Raw genomic sequence first — 15438 nt, 5'->3', positions numbered from 1 at the left:
TCTGGCCAAGTCAGTATTGTATAGAGAGTTCGTGTATCACTGATTAAACCTGTGAACTGCTAACACAGTCATCGCCATTGTTTTTGTTTACGCCACTATGTGAAATAAAAGTTTAACTATGATGGAATTATTATTGTAATTCCCTAGTCTGAAATATTTGTCAAGCAATATATATAAAGATATATATACACACTGTATGTACTAAATAAAACATTTTGATCTACTTTGATTCTCTGACTCTTCTTATTTTGTGTATGTTAAAAGCAGTGTTCAGCAGTGTTCTCTGGAATATATATATATACAAAAATATATATATATATATATATACACATATATACACATGTATATATAAATATATACATGTATACTTATATATATATACACACACATACATATACACATATATGGATGTCAAGCCAGCTGTGCTAAACTCCAAATACTTTAACTAAATTTTGAAATGAAGTGTAAAACTGGAACACTGTCAAAAGTGTAACTTCCGAGGTAAATGCATTAGCATTAGTGGACAGTATCTCCCTATTCAATTAAATTGCTTTATATGTTGTATGTATGAATTAATCATGTGACTTACCTCAACCTCAAAGCAGGTAATTTAGGCCCAAATCTGATATTTTTCATGACTAAACACTGAATTAAACACTGAATTTTTCACTCCCAAAAGTGTACAAGCAAGCCCAACATATGTTCAATATCCCAATTTGTGTGGTATTGCAACAGGAGCCACTACCAAAATATACAGGAGAATCCTGCAAGTCACGGAAGAAGTGGGATGTCTGGTAGATGTGCAGCACTGACAACAGAAAAAAAAACACTGAAGATGATGGCAGAAAACTTTAATAAAACACTCTCATTCACCCACACATATAATCAAGAGCCACAGTATTTTTATTATTTATTTATTTTTTTTACAGCAATCACATTTTAGTAACATAATTCAGTTTTGTTTTTTTCTCACATAAAAATAAATCATTTTTAGGTCTACTGAGGCCATTATTCTACATTTAGATATGAGTTAAGGCTTTATTATTAAGAGAATACACTCACTTACTGTCTTACAGTCTCACACCCATAAACACAACTGATAAACCAGTATGAATCATAAATGGTTAGTGTAGATCGGGCAGCGATGATTCATTTCCCACAGCAAGTTAAAAGAAGAGTTTGATAGAAATTGGATACAAGTTCACAATAAAGAACAATAAAGGCAAACGTCGTCTTTCACTATATATTTTTCTTTTCATGCCCCCCTACTGTCAGCTGAGCTCTAAACCCACCCCATTCTCCCAAACCCTCCCAACTCCACCCAGAACCTCCTGGCATGAGGATCCAAAAAGATAAACAACAAAAAAAACCCAGAACCATCACCCCTCTTCGTCTTCACTCCGTCAGTTTAGAGCACCACTGCATTTTTCACGAGTCGATGACCATCCCTGACCAGGTCTCGTGTTTGGTCCCTGGAGCCAGATGAGTTATGGTCACTTCCACAGCCTGGATCTTTTCGTGTTTGGGTGGGATGGAGCAGATCTTATAGCTGACCTCATCTCCTTCTACTGGAACATATTCTCCATCAATGCTGCAAAATAAAACACAAAAAAACAAACATTCATAAAATGATCGATATATCAGGACAATCAAAAACTTGTGACTATAAAACAAGTAAGATTATTAGGAATTATGACCAAAGTGACCATATACAATTCTGAAAAAAATCTCAGATTTTGCTATTTATAGGTTTATGTTTTAGTAAAATGAACATTGTAGTTTTATTCTATAAACTACAGACATTTATTCCAAATTCCAAGTAAATTTATTTATTTGAAGACAATGAGAAATGTCTGAAACAACAAAACAAGTTGCAGCGCATTCAGACCTCAAATAATGCAAAGAAAAAAGTTCAGAAATCAATATTTTTTTCATATATCTTGGCATCATGTTCTCCTCCACCAGTCTTACACACTGCTTTTGGATAACTTTATGCTGCTTTACTCCTGGTGCAAAAATTCAAGCAGTTCAGTTTGGTGGTTTGATGGCTTGTGATCATCCGTCTTCCTCTTGATTATATTCCAGAGGTTTTCAGTTTAGTAAATTATTTTGTAGACAGTATGTATCTGCATTTAAATTGTTTAAAAACTAAATACAGGGTTAATCAAAAACTTGCAGGACTTTTACTTTAGAAAAAAAGGAAAATCATGTATCTGAGTGTGTGCAAAACATGGCCACCATCTTGAAAGATGCTATATTTTGTTTATGAAATAAACAGGTGTACTGCGATTTGATCAGACATGTATAAAAGTACTAGAGACCCAGAATTAAGTACAAGTTTGATTTGTACTTGTACTCATGTGTGTGTGTATATATATATATATATATATATATATATATATATATATATTTAATAGTGTAAACAACCCAAAACAACGTTAAATTTGGTGAGAAAATCAGATTTGGAGCCACTTTACCTGCTTTGTGATCACAGCCTAAATTAGAGTTTATATTCTCTGCCCGAGCCCGACCCAATGCCCAACCTAAACTCGGGTCAGGTCGAGATTTCCCAGCACTTTTCTTGGGTTTAAGAAAATGGTCTGTGACGTAGGCGTTTGTTTTTCTTAATGCTATTTTTTATTTTATATTAAGTGTGATAATAACAGTATAGCAAATTAACAAATAAAAAGAAATAATGCACAAATTAAACTGTTAGAATCACGCAGCACCACTCGTCTGCTCGTGTTTTTAGACATAGGCCATTTGCTAATATCAAAATGTTAATTTGTTCAGAAAGTATTTTACAATCTTAAACACTGTTAATTACATTAGATTATAGGAAAGTTTTGTAAATTATGTTATTGTAGTTGGTATATTTGGGTTTAATGATGCAGTGCATAGCTGTATTGGCGTATTTTTTGTGTTTTTGCATTTAGGTTATGTAAAAGCTCAATATTAAAAACGTTAGTTTGTTCAGAAAGTATTTTCTATTCTTAAACCATGTTATAAATTATGTTAGATTAAAGAGAAAGTAATTTAGACATCATTCTTGTAGCCTAATTTACTGATGTTTAGGCTGTGGATCATTGTTCACATTGTTTGCGTTTTAATCGTTTTTTATGAGCTCTTTTCTTAATAAGCATTTTTTCTTTAATTACAGGTCTATGCTTCTTCAGTGTTGCAATTTTAATTAACATTATTCTTAACAGATTTCGCTCATTCAGACAGCCCCAAAATTTGTTTTTAAAAAGCTCAGTTTTGACGCTCTACTTACTAAAAAAAAAGTGAGGTTTAAAATTGAGCTCGGGCTCATAAGGACAGTTTATGGGGCGGGTCGGGTCAGGCTTGAGCATAGTGTGCATGGGCTCGGGCCCGGTCGAACTGAATTTCTTGTGCTTGATCTTAGGTCTACCCTAAATGCTCTAATCTGCAACCCCCAGAAAATCTACAGACCGTCACTTTTAAAAAGGCAATTAAGGGAAATGTTAAGCCATTCAAGGTCAAATGTGAGTTCAATCACGGATGGGTGAAAATAAAAACTTCCTAAAGTTGTGAGATAAGTGTGTATCCATCACAGAGTCTCTGAAATGAAGTGGAAACGGTTTCTCTTTTGCCTCGCCCACACGGCCAGGAAAACAACAGACAGGAAATGTGAGGAAGCGGGCGATTGTCCCTGGAGCTTTTCATTCGTCCTCAAGGCCAAGAGCTGTTAGATGTGAACGCTGGTCATGAAACAGACGTACGCTGTGGTTTCAGTGAGTTTCAGTGGGTTTTATCCACATGATGGCGTTTCATTTCCTGTAAGTGTAGACAATACAATAACATCTGAGAGCAGAACGCCTGCTGCTGCGCTGCCTGTGCACAAGAGTGACGATCACCCTGCTTTTTTATTTTCACATTTTCATTTCATCATATTAAAAGGAAATATTACGCTCACTTTTTGTGTGCTTTTGTATTTCCACTTGAGCCTCAATTGCCCCTATAAAAACTCAAAATCCATCCATCCTTTTTTACCTGAATCAGGTAAATGAGTTTGGAAAGTCAGGAATCATTTCCTTCTATGAGCTGTTTGGATTCCTTCTTATTGTCACATCACAAAAAGCTAAGAAGCCTGTATATATATCCACCCTGGCACCACCCATCACACCCTTTAACCCCCACCAGAGCCCCTCCCACTAAATCAGACAAAGATCCACTATTTTGATCTGCTGGTTGAAAACCTCAAGTCAGTACACAGTAGGATTAGTCAGCAGACTTCGTTTGAGGGAGGCATCTGTACCCGCTGTCTGTGAAAAGTCAGCAGATGAGGGAGATTTCAATTAAAGAGTTTTGTGCTTCTATCACAGTTTTAGATGCACAACTTGGGACGTGTCCAGCATAAAATTTAATTTGCATAAAAGTCTCAGAGCCCTTAAACAGCACATCCTGAAAGGGAGTTGTTTGGGGCCATTTAATGTTAACTTATCCTTGATATATCTAAAACTAAAAGTATTTTATTTCGTTTCACGCAATCCTTAAAGCATGACCCAGTGCTTCAGTTTTCCGTTAATAAAATATCTACTGAACAGGGAAAGGAAAAAAAAAAAGTTACTGGGTGTAATTTTAGACATATTTAGAATGTGGAAATCATTAATGTTAAAATCATTAATAATCAGTTATAAAACATACGTAGAAAGGGCAACAATGACCTGTTGTTTGCCAAATAGTGAACCCACAGCCATCTATATTGTTGCCCTTTCTACGTGTTTCTATGTGTTATAACTGATTATTAATGATTTTTAAGGCATTTACAACGTAATTAGTAACCATTAATAAACTAAATGAAAACCATTTATTAACCCTTTATAAAGGTAGTCTTATTTTAAAGTGGTACCAAACTGCTTATATTAAAAATCTCTTAAATAAATTGACTTTCTTAAAATTTCAGATAAAAAAAAAAAAACATTTAAAACAATAATCAAAATAATATTTGTCTCATGTGGTTTAATTAAAGACCTGCATGACTTCTGTCCAAGATAATATATAATGATAACCTTTGTTAGATTGTGAAACATTAAAACACCCACAGAAGCTCAAATGGAACATCTGAGGAGCTCACAGCACATTATGACTACCTCATTTGCATACTGCAGCCTCCTGCGTCGATGCAGTAAAGGACAATATTGCGATAATTAAACAAGATAACCGTGGATTTCTGTACCTCTCACACTCTGACCACTTAAAAAAAACACACACCCACACATTTACATACACACACACCTCATCACACACACACCTCATCACACACACAGGCATGTTAATGTGTCTTCAGATACGGCTCGACACTCAACACCGCCACTTTGGCGTGACGTCCCACTGCATTTACTGCTGCATTAAACACACACACACACACACACACACACAAATACTCCCACTGCCGTCACACACACATCACAGCCCACTCACTACACAGAACCTGAATGGAGTGGGAGTGACTCATTCACATGGTGCCACACACACACACACACACGCACACACGTTTGCTTTATTCACTGCTGGGATGTGTATACCACGTCAGTACCTGTATTTATTGACTGTGATATGTAAATTATATACCGTATTTTATGGACTATAAGCGCAGTATTAATGATTGCCCATTTTCTGATCTATTTCCAGGTCTATTTTCATACTTAAACATTACAAGGTGCATTTTAAGATACATTACTAAGAAAAAGTACGTAGGTTGCCATGTTTCCCTTCAAAATTTAAGCAAAAAACTGTTTATTTGGGTGAGTAAGTGCTTCCGCTTATATACATTAAGCTTAGACTTCAGAGCAGCGCTTAGCGCTAGTAAACTCCGCCCGACAGCGCTGCACTAAGGAACCCTGAGTGTTCTGGTCAGCCAGGGTGCTATCAGCTAGCGGTTCATCACATGTAGCTTGTTTTAACATGATAAACAAACGCAGACTACAGTCCAATATACTCAACTCTGAACGGTGAAAGAGCTAAAGCTAATGCTGCTGCACCTAGCCTTAGTGCTGGAGAAACGTCACTGAAAACTCTGTCACTCTTATAGCCCTGTACTTTTATTAATAATAATATATTAATCAAATATAAATTTACTATGTCCCACTATATGAAATTTATATTACTACTAATAGTAGTAATAATCCCATAGGTATGAACTGTATGTCTTATATATATATATATATATATATATATATATATTGTATTTTCAAGATTTTTTTTTTAAATAGTGATAATGAATATATACATATGGGATTTTAGTAATACTCTGTTCCACTGTATGTTCCACTAGTACTAATAAACTAAAACTAATAAATTGATTGGATTGGGATGGATGGATGGATTGGATTAGGATGGATTGGGATGGATTGAATTGGGATGGTTTGGATTGGGATGGTTTGAATTGGGATGGATTGGGATGGATTGGACGGATGGATGGATTGGATTGGGATGGATGGATGGATGGATGGATGGATTGGATTGGGATGGATGGATTGGGATGGATGGATGGATTGGGATGGATGGATGGATTGGATTGGATTGGATTGGGATGGATAGATGGATTGGGATGGATAGATGGATTGGGATGGATGGATGGACACACAGTGAGTGTAACTTTTATAAAAAAAAAAACACATGTATCAGTTGTGGTGAAAAGACTCCACACAGGTTACTGTACTGTTGTGATTAACAGTGAGGCTGCTGTATTCAGCTGTTATAAAGAAGACATAATTATAATATGAGAGAGAGAGAGGGTGAGAAACAGACAGAGAGAGAGAAGGTGGGTGTGCAACCCAGGGTAGTAATTATGTGTATTATTTGCCTTTGTGCTCCACAAAAGATGATTGCCTGATGTTCTCCTGGATGTAGAGGTACTGCACTTCAATTTAACACATTATACTCTAACTCTGGATAAACAATCAAATGAACATTATTCATCACATTATTTATCACGGCCAAGTCGCAGTAAATCAGCCAAGACATGTTAGATACGTGATCTTCTTTAAAACTTGAGATGTGCTTGAGAAAAAAGTTCAAGAGTGTATTGATTCCAATATGTGTACGTGAAGTACTGTATATATATAAAAAAAAAACCTACATATTCCAGACAAGAGAGTGTTTATAACCAAACAGATCGTAGTTTCTCCTCCTCTTTAACTCAAAATCACACATACAATAAACAGCGATAACGTAACTGTGGTATAATCGCAATAATACACTCGATGTTCTTTCTATAACATGTAATATTGGCACTGCTGTGCTGATCTATCACTGCAGCACTTAAGGTGCCAATATTACACGTTATAGCACGAACCTCGAGTATATTATTGCTTACATAATAATTAGTTTAGAAAATGTAAAAGATTTGTTGCAAAGCTTATTTAAAAAGCTTATTTTAAAGTAATTGACCATGTTAGCCGACTCCACTCTAAATGATGCTCCAGCAGCTCACTTACTCTGAGATGTGCACGAATATGTCAGCGCCTCCGTCCGATGGCGTGAGGAATCCGTGGCCTTTGGATCGTGAAAAGCACTTGCACACCCCGCTGAAGACGGGTCCCTCCGCCGCTCGAGCAGAACTGCAGGGTGAACACACAGCACCTTATTTTACATTAGTTACATTAGTAAAATTAGCAACATTTTACAAAGTAAATAAAAAAATGTCCAGTTAGTGATTTTTTATGGCTTTAAATCTATATAAGGTTTTAGGTGGTTGCTAAGGTGTTGACAAATGGGTGCTATGTTGTTGCGAAGTTGTCTTGGTTTGCTTCTAAGTTGTGCCAGCTGGTTACAAGTGTGGTTGCTATGATATTTACGGTGGCTCCTTGGGTGATGCCAAGTGGACGCTATGGTGTCTGAGGTGGCTAATAGGGTGTTAACAAGTCATAAACCTAATGTGGTTGATTGAGTGTTACTGGTATACTGATATTAATATTAGATAAGAAGGGTATGCAAACTTTGCATACTCCATTCATACCTATAGAAAAATATATTTTAAATATAAATGTTGGAAGACGGAAACAAAACCTGCCAATCAAAAAACTGGACAAGACTGCAACCAGAGTTAACAATCTGGAATGGTGTCATATGTGTATATATATATATATATATATATATATATATATATATATATATACACACAGCTCTGAAAAAATTAAGAGACCTCTTAAAAATGATGAGTTTCTTTGATTTTACCAAATTAAAAACCTCTGGAATATAATCAAGAGGAAGTTGGATGATCACAAACCATCAAACCACCAAACTGAACTGCTTGAATTTTTGCAGCAGGAGTAAAGCAGCATAAAATTATCCAAAAGCAGCGTGTAAGACTGGTGGAGGAGAACATGATGCCAAGATGCATGAAAACTGTGATTAAAAACTATCAGGGTTATTCCACCAAATATTGATTTCTGAACTCTTAAAACTTTATGAATATGAATATCTTTTTTATTATTTCAGCTATTTTTAATTTTCTGCAAATAAATGCTCTAAATGACAATATTTTAATTTAGAATTTGGGAGAAATGTTTGTATGTATAGAGCTGTATGTATAAATGTAAAGACTAAAATAATATAAAACAGATATAAATCACCAGTACTGACATTAATTCAGTGTGCAGGATGGAGTGTGAGTGTACTCACGCAGAGCAGGTGCGGTTGCGGCGGGTGGGCAGTGGGCTGGGGATCAGGTAGCCCCTCATGGGCGAGGGCGAGCGGGCCCGCTGGCGACAGGGGGGCAGCCGCAGGGAGCTGGGAGACACCGGAGAGCTGGGGGACAGTGGAGGGGTGGTGGACGGGGCCGCCTGCACCGGGGACGAGGCCTCAGAGGACATGCTGCCCAGGGGACACCTTCAGCTCTGCCACTGGACACACTGGACACTGGGACAGAAGAAAATCAGACGTTTCTACCCTGTACTTCTGCTCACAGGTATCCTCATACAGGTTCACCACACTGGTGCACAGTCAGGGCCTGTTCTCACCCTGCTGTCTGTGCTTTCTCTCTTAGTGTGGTTTACTAGAACAAATAACAAAGCTGCCATTAAAAACCCTGCTGAGAACCACTGGAGAAGGTCAGGTGGGTTCACCTTCAAATGAACTCGAGTTAATTTGCCAGAATAGCAAAAAAAAAAAAAAAATCTTCAGTTCTCAACACAAATTTGATCAATAAGTTATTAAAAGAACATCTAAAAAGCATGATTATGGTAAAAATGTAAAGATAAAAATAGTCATAAGGACTCCCCCTATCACTAGTGATGCCCCAACACACCAGGAGGGTGAAAACTAGCACATGCTTCCTCTGATACATGTGAAGTCAGACTCCGCTTCTTTTCGAGCTGCTGCTGATGCAGCATTGCCGAGTAGCATCACAGCGCTAACGCTCGGAGGAAAACACAGCGGCTCGGTTCCGGTACATCAGCTCACAGACGCCCCGTGCTGCAGACATCACCGTAGGAGTGATGTGGGGAGAGAGCGCCATCTACCCACCCGGAGGGAGCAGGGCCAATTTTGCTTCCTCTGAGCGCCAGCAGATTGATGGCAAAGCTGCATGAGAGGGGGTTCGAACCTGTGACCTCCCGCTCATAGTGGCAGCGCTTTAAACCGCTAGACCACTCGGCGCCGCAGAACTTTCAAATTGACACGTTTTCAAGTTTGAAGATCTAGGAAAAATATATATTTTTTATTTTTTCACTATGGAACAACTTCTGTTTGCATTAATTAGTGTAATCAACATATAATATGAATACGTTTTTTTCTCACATATATGCAACCACCCCCTGCAAAAACTATAAAATAAAACAACATTACAATGTTATGTTTTAATGTTATGTAAAACTATTGAGTATATGTTGGTCTTTCAAAAGTAATAAAGTAGTGAAACATTAAAAAAAAAAAGTTTGAACATATATTTTTTTTATGAAAAATAAGTGCATTATCATAATAGAACAGTAAATATTGATAGAATAATAAGCAGTGGAGTTAATAATGAAATATCCGCTATATGAAAATAATGAAATACATCACTGCTTGTTACGACTTCTTTAATTTCAGACTCTATCTCTTGGATAATTAAATATGCAAACCCGGTAACACCACTGCTGTTCCTGACAAATGAACATAACAGAAGTGTTAAATGAAAATAAAAGAATTAGTGTTAGATTGGCAAAATTAAATGATATTTATATTAGTGGTGAAATTATTCTGTAAATAATCATGATAATAATTAAGTGGAATATTGTGGATATTTAAATAAGTGGATAGTGCATGCATAAGCATGTTAACATTTACAGACATAGATAAAATAGAACCTTTTTGGCACAATGTTCAAGGTATGAAAAGAAAACCTTTCCGAATGTTAAGCATGGGGGTGGATGGGTCATGCTGCAGCCAGGGGCGGAATTGCGCAATATATAAATTTGTAAATGCACAAATTCATTGTGTATAATCAAAAAATAACATTATTTTTTTAAGCACCTTAGCTTAATACACCAGCAAACGTGCTTCTGTCATTGTGCACATACATCTGCATCATATAGGGCCAAACAGATCACGGATTAAGCCCCCTAGAGATGGCACCTAGAGACCGCCATGATTAGAGTCAAAGTTAACCCCCAGGAAAAGACCAAAACCAGATGTGCATTCCTGATAACAAAAAAAAAACAATGTGCATTCCAGGCTGGTGGAGCAGAACCATTAACCTTTTGATTTCTAGGATCTGCAGAGACGAGCCAGGATGTGCATGTCTGACTCAGGAAGATCATCATCCAACGGCTGCTGACTTTTAACCTGCAGGACGACAGGAAATATCCTAAACCTCTATGCGGAATTTGCAAGATTTTAGTTTTTAGAGTAGTATACATAGTAGTACCTTTAATTCCCCCTACATGATGCATTTTTCACATACCACTATACAGCTAAAGGTGCTACGGCACACTATGTAGAACAGCACCACCAAAGAAGCATATGCAGCTGGCTAGCTAATGCTAGCAAGTTAGCATAACAAGCTAACCCACCGGAGTGTCTGTGGCTCAGCTTTGTGGAGTTAAACACTCCATCCTGCCTGGAGAAACATGAGAACAGCACTTTATCTGAGGAGCTCCTGCTGCTGTTCCTCACAGTTTTTATCAGAGTGAGAACAGCAGCAAACGAACAAAGCTTTCGCAATTTTTCACTCAGTATAAGAGGAAAGGAATTGCGCTAGCAAACAATAGCTCAAAAAAAGTTCCTCTCGTTCCCTAGACGAGCCCAGAATCAATCATAAGTGCAGAATCATTTATTCAGAACAAGTGTCAAAACTCCCTAAAACTCTGGTTACGAGGCGCAAAAAAACTTCAAGAGCAGAAACTATAGCCCTGTTTAAATATAATAATAATGTAGCTTGAATGATATTAATGCACCCTGAACTGAATGAATTTGTTGACTGGAAAATCAATGGAATTGTGATAAAATGATTAACGGCTACTTAAATACTTTTTATGCTTCTAATGGCTTTAATATAATAACATATTGTAAATTTTAGGAGTAGGGGTGGGCGATATAGCCCTAAAATAATATCACAATTTCTGGTATTTTTGCGATAACAATATTGTTGGCAATATGACAAAACAATTAATTAAAAAGAAAATTCAAGAATACACTACTTCAACAAAATGAACATTTAATTTTATTTAATAAAAAATGCAAGAATTTTATCAGATTTGTAACAGAGGTCAATGATCCAGAATGTCATGATACTAATAATGCACTCCATATATCTCCATGCATTCAGGATTAAAGTAAAATAAATGATACTGGACAGATAATAATCTGTCTCTAGTAGATATATAATGGGAAATGAGAACAGTGCAAATTTTTATTTTGCTAAAAACAGCACAAAAAATAGCATCCTAATATGATAATTAGGGATGGGTGGCACGATATTTTAGACTATAATATCGTTCACGATTTTCAAAAATGTTGCCGTTTATTATCATGAACGATATGATATGGCACACCCATATTATAGAGTACAGACTACAGAAAAAAAATCCTATATTAACCAAAGCCTTCATTTAAAGCCTTAATGAAAATCACAAACCTATATTAAAGCTCAGTCATGCAAAAAAAAAAAGATGTATAAATAAAAATACTGGTGATATACTTTTTTGGTCATACCGCCCCACACTAATACACAGACATGCTGAAAGTCATGAGACAGGGTCTTCTGTGGGGCATTACTTATGCCATGTGTCATGAAAGCCAAAAAATGCTGCACAAACGTCTTGCACTGAATGTAGATATGATTTCATACAAACGATTCTAACTAGAGACCATAGTGCTGTCCACTGAGGGTGGTAATGCCATGTATGATGTATTCCATGAATCATAACTGCTTGCAATGAACATGCTGGTGCAAGTTTTTAACCTCACTCACAAGATAACACCTCACAGGAAGTGGGTGTTCGCAAGACATCCCCTGGCATAATCAGATCTACATACTGCTATCCCATGACTTTTGGCATCTCAGTGTTTTAACTCTCAGTTTAAGCAGCCCTGTTCAGAAACCACTGAGCTTCTCCTCCAAGCAACCTTATCACAGGTTCAGCCGCCATCAACATTTCAACCAACAACACGGCGCAGGTTGTTCAGAGTGATTAGATAACCTGAGGCCATTCATCTTCCTCCACACTAAACAATACCATTATTTGCAGTGATTTCAGCAGGAACACAGGCCCAGACTTGGACCTGCGGCATTCAGAGCCTCAAACCTGCAGATAAAAACTACTTTATTTACAGTCATAGGAAAGAAATCAGGACACCATATGGAAAACCTGTCTTTTTGCACATATTTATACAATTTATGACATATGATATTTAAAACTGAAGAAATTTATTTATATATTACATTTAACAAATTGTTTTCCATTTACTGTAAGAGCTCAAGAATTCAAATCAAATATTTTTTTAAGAGAGCTTTCCAAGCCCTGCTGCAAAGCAGCCCCAAGTCATATCACTTCCACCCCCATGCTTCACAGCTGGTATGAGGAGGTGCTTGTCCTTGGGGAATCTGAACTGAAGTTGCTAAGGCTCTATTGTCTTTCTGTCTAGTAAAATCTGATGTGTTGAAATATCCTACTTGGAACTCTTGTATTTTGTCCCAGAAATAATTCTAATAAGCATAGTTATTGTAATTGTATGTTATATCATGCCATTGATATAATAATAATAATAATAATATAATAACATAATAATGCGAATACAATTTAATTATTAGAAATACAGCTCTGCAAAAAAAATAAGAGACCACTTAAAAATGATGAGTTTCTTTGATTTTACCAAATTGAAAACTTATAATCAAGATGTAAATAGATTATCACAAGCCATCAAACCAAACTGATCTTTCCTAAGTTTTTGCACCAGGAGTAAAGGCATAAAGTTATCCAAAAGCAGTGTGTAAGACTGGTGGAGGAAAACATGATGCCAAGATGCATGAAAACTGTGGAAAAACCAAATATTGATTTCTGAACTCATAAAACTTTATGAATAATAACTTGTTTCTTTCTTTGCACTATTTGAGGTCTGAAAGCTCTGCATCTTTTTTGTTATTTCAGTAATTTCTCATTTTTTCCAAATAAATGCTGTAAATGAAAATATTTTAATTTACAATTTGGGAGAAATGTTGTCTGTATTTTATAGAATAAAACAACAATGTTCATTTTACTCAAACATAAACCTATAAATAGCAAAATCAGAGAATCTGATTCAGAAAAATGAAGTGGTCTCAACAACAACAGGCTTGAAAAGACCTTGATAAAAAAAGGTCTAGGTCAGCAAAAACTAAAAAACAAACCGTTTTAAATTACGTTAACAAACATAAAAAATAAAACTGTGCAAAAACAAGGTCAGAAAAAAGGTAACTTCTGTATATTGTACGACAAACTAATACCATAATTATTATTACAGGCATGAACAACTGTATATCTTAATTTTCCGGCCAGCATACCATAAATTTCCTAGTCTCCACCTTGCTAATACAAAGTTTTGCTAATACAAAGTTTTGCTAATACAAAGTTTTGCTAATACAAAGTCTTGCTAATCCAAAGTTTTGCTAATACAAAGTCTTGCTAATACAAAGTCTTGCTAAAACAAAGTCTTGCTAAAACAAAGTCTTGCTAATACAAAGTCTTGCTGATACAAAGTCTTGCTAATACAAAGTCTTGCTAATACAAAGTCTTGCTAATACAAAGTCTTGCTAATACAAAGTCTTGCTAATACAAAGTCTTGCTAATACAAAGTCTTGCTGATACAAAGTCTTGCTAATACAAAGTCTTGCTAATACAAAGTCTTGCTAATACAAAGTCTTGCTGATACAAAGTCTTGCTAATACAAAGTCTTGCTAAAACAAAGTCTTGCTAATACAAAGTCTTGCTAATACAAAGTCTTGCTAATACAAAGTCTTGCTAATACAAAGTCTTGCTAATACAAAGTCTTGCTAATACAAAGTCTTGCTAAAACAAAGATTTAAAGGCGTGTACATTTACTGTAGAAGCATCAGTAACTTCCTCATGCTAAATACACAGGCAACAGAGGATGTTCAGAAGACCACAGGTGGATATTAACCAGACAAGCCTGGAAGCTTCATTAATGCAACACTCAAGCTTTGATTTCCAGCCTCTCAGACTCCCAACCACAGCAACACTGAACAGAGTGGGATCTGGAGGCGTCAGGACAGGCTTCCGTTTCCTGCTGTAATGCTAGCTTTCCTCAGGCCGCAGTCGACCCGCAGCCGGTGCTGCAGACAGATGCATTATACAAGAAAATCACAGGAGCAGGGCATTTGGTTAAGCTGCCACGGAGATCGTATCTCCACCCAGCCGGAACCGGGCTGTGCCGCTGCAGGGGAAAGCAGGGACCAGGTGTTAACCGGCCACCGGCTAATGGCCGGACCCTGTGTGGGATCAGTGATGCGGTGAATGTTCACACGCCTGGGCCTCCGCGGGTCAGCATCCGCACTAATCGCAGCAGGAAATGATTACGAATAACCATAAACCACCTCCCTCCCTCCCTCCCTCCCTGACTCCCTCACATCCCCGTTACAGCTCACACACTGACTGGTGCTGCACAATGAGTCGCAAGCACTTGCATCTGCAATACTGATAATGTGCTACGCTGCAACATGCAAGATGATCAACAGAAAATCAGTGCTGCATCCTGTTGCTGAGGGAGTCTCAGCGACTACAGAGGTGTCAATTATTAACATATAATTACTTTGTTACCTTACTGTATTTTTTACTCCTTATCGTTTAATTTGCTCAAAAATCGACAGTGCATCTTATGGATGAATTTTACCAGTAAGGTATTAAGCAGCAGTAAAGCCACTGCTTCTTTCTTTTTAGGCTCTTCTGCTGCCATTTTACTGGATTATTTATAGATGATAGGAGAGAATCTATTGTG

At 36.9% G+C, this 15438-nt stretch overlaps 1 protein-coding gene across 2 annotated transcripts in view; it reads right to left on the bottom strand.

Annotated features, from left to right (window-relative positions):
- Window positions 1-551: 551 nt before the first annotated feature.
- Window positions 552-15438, bottom strand: part of carhsp1 (calcium regulated heat stable protein 1) — a 42571-nt gene continuing 27684 nt past the window's right edge. For both annotated transcript variants that reach the window (XM_022675872.2, XM_022675874.2), the window contains exons 2-4: window positions 8650-8886; window positions 7464-7586; window positions 552-1591 (exon numbers count right to left, since the gene is read on the bottom strand). In XM_022675872.2, the coding sequence (XP_022531593.1) occupies window positions 1429-1591; window positions 7464-7586; window positions 8650-8840 (477 nt within the window). In that variant the 5' untranslated portion in view covers window positions 8841-8886 and the 3' untranslated portion in view covers window positions 552-1428. The remainder of the gene's footprint in view (window positions 1592-7463; window positions 7587-8649; window positions 8887-15438) is intronic.

Source organism: Astyanax mexicanus, chromosome 19 (genome assembly GCF_023375975.1).
Source record: "Astyanax mexicanus isolate ESR-SI-001 chromosome 19, AstMex3_surface, whole genome shotgun sequence".
Classification (NCBI taxonomy): Eukaryota; Metazoa; Chordata; class Actinopteri; order Characiformes; family Acestrorhamphidae; genus Astyanax; species Astyanax mexicanus.
Note: the sequence above shows the minus strand (reverse complement) of the source record. Positions and strands in the feature narration are given on the sequence as shown.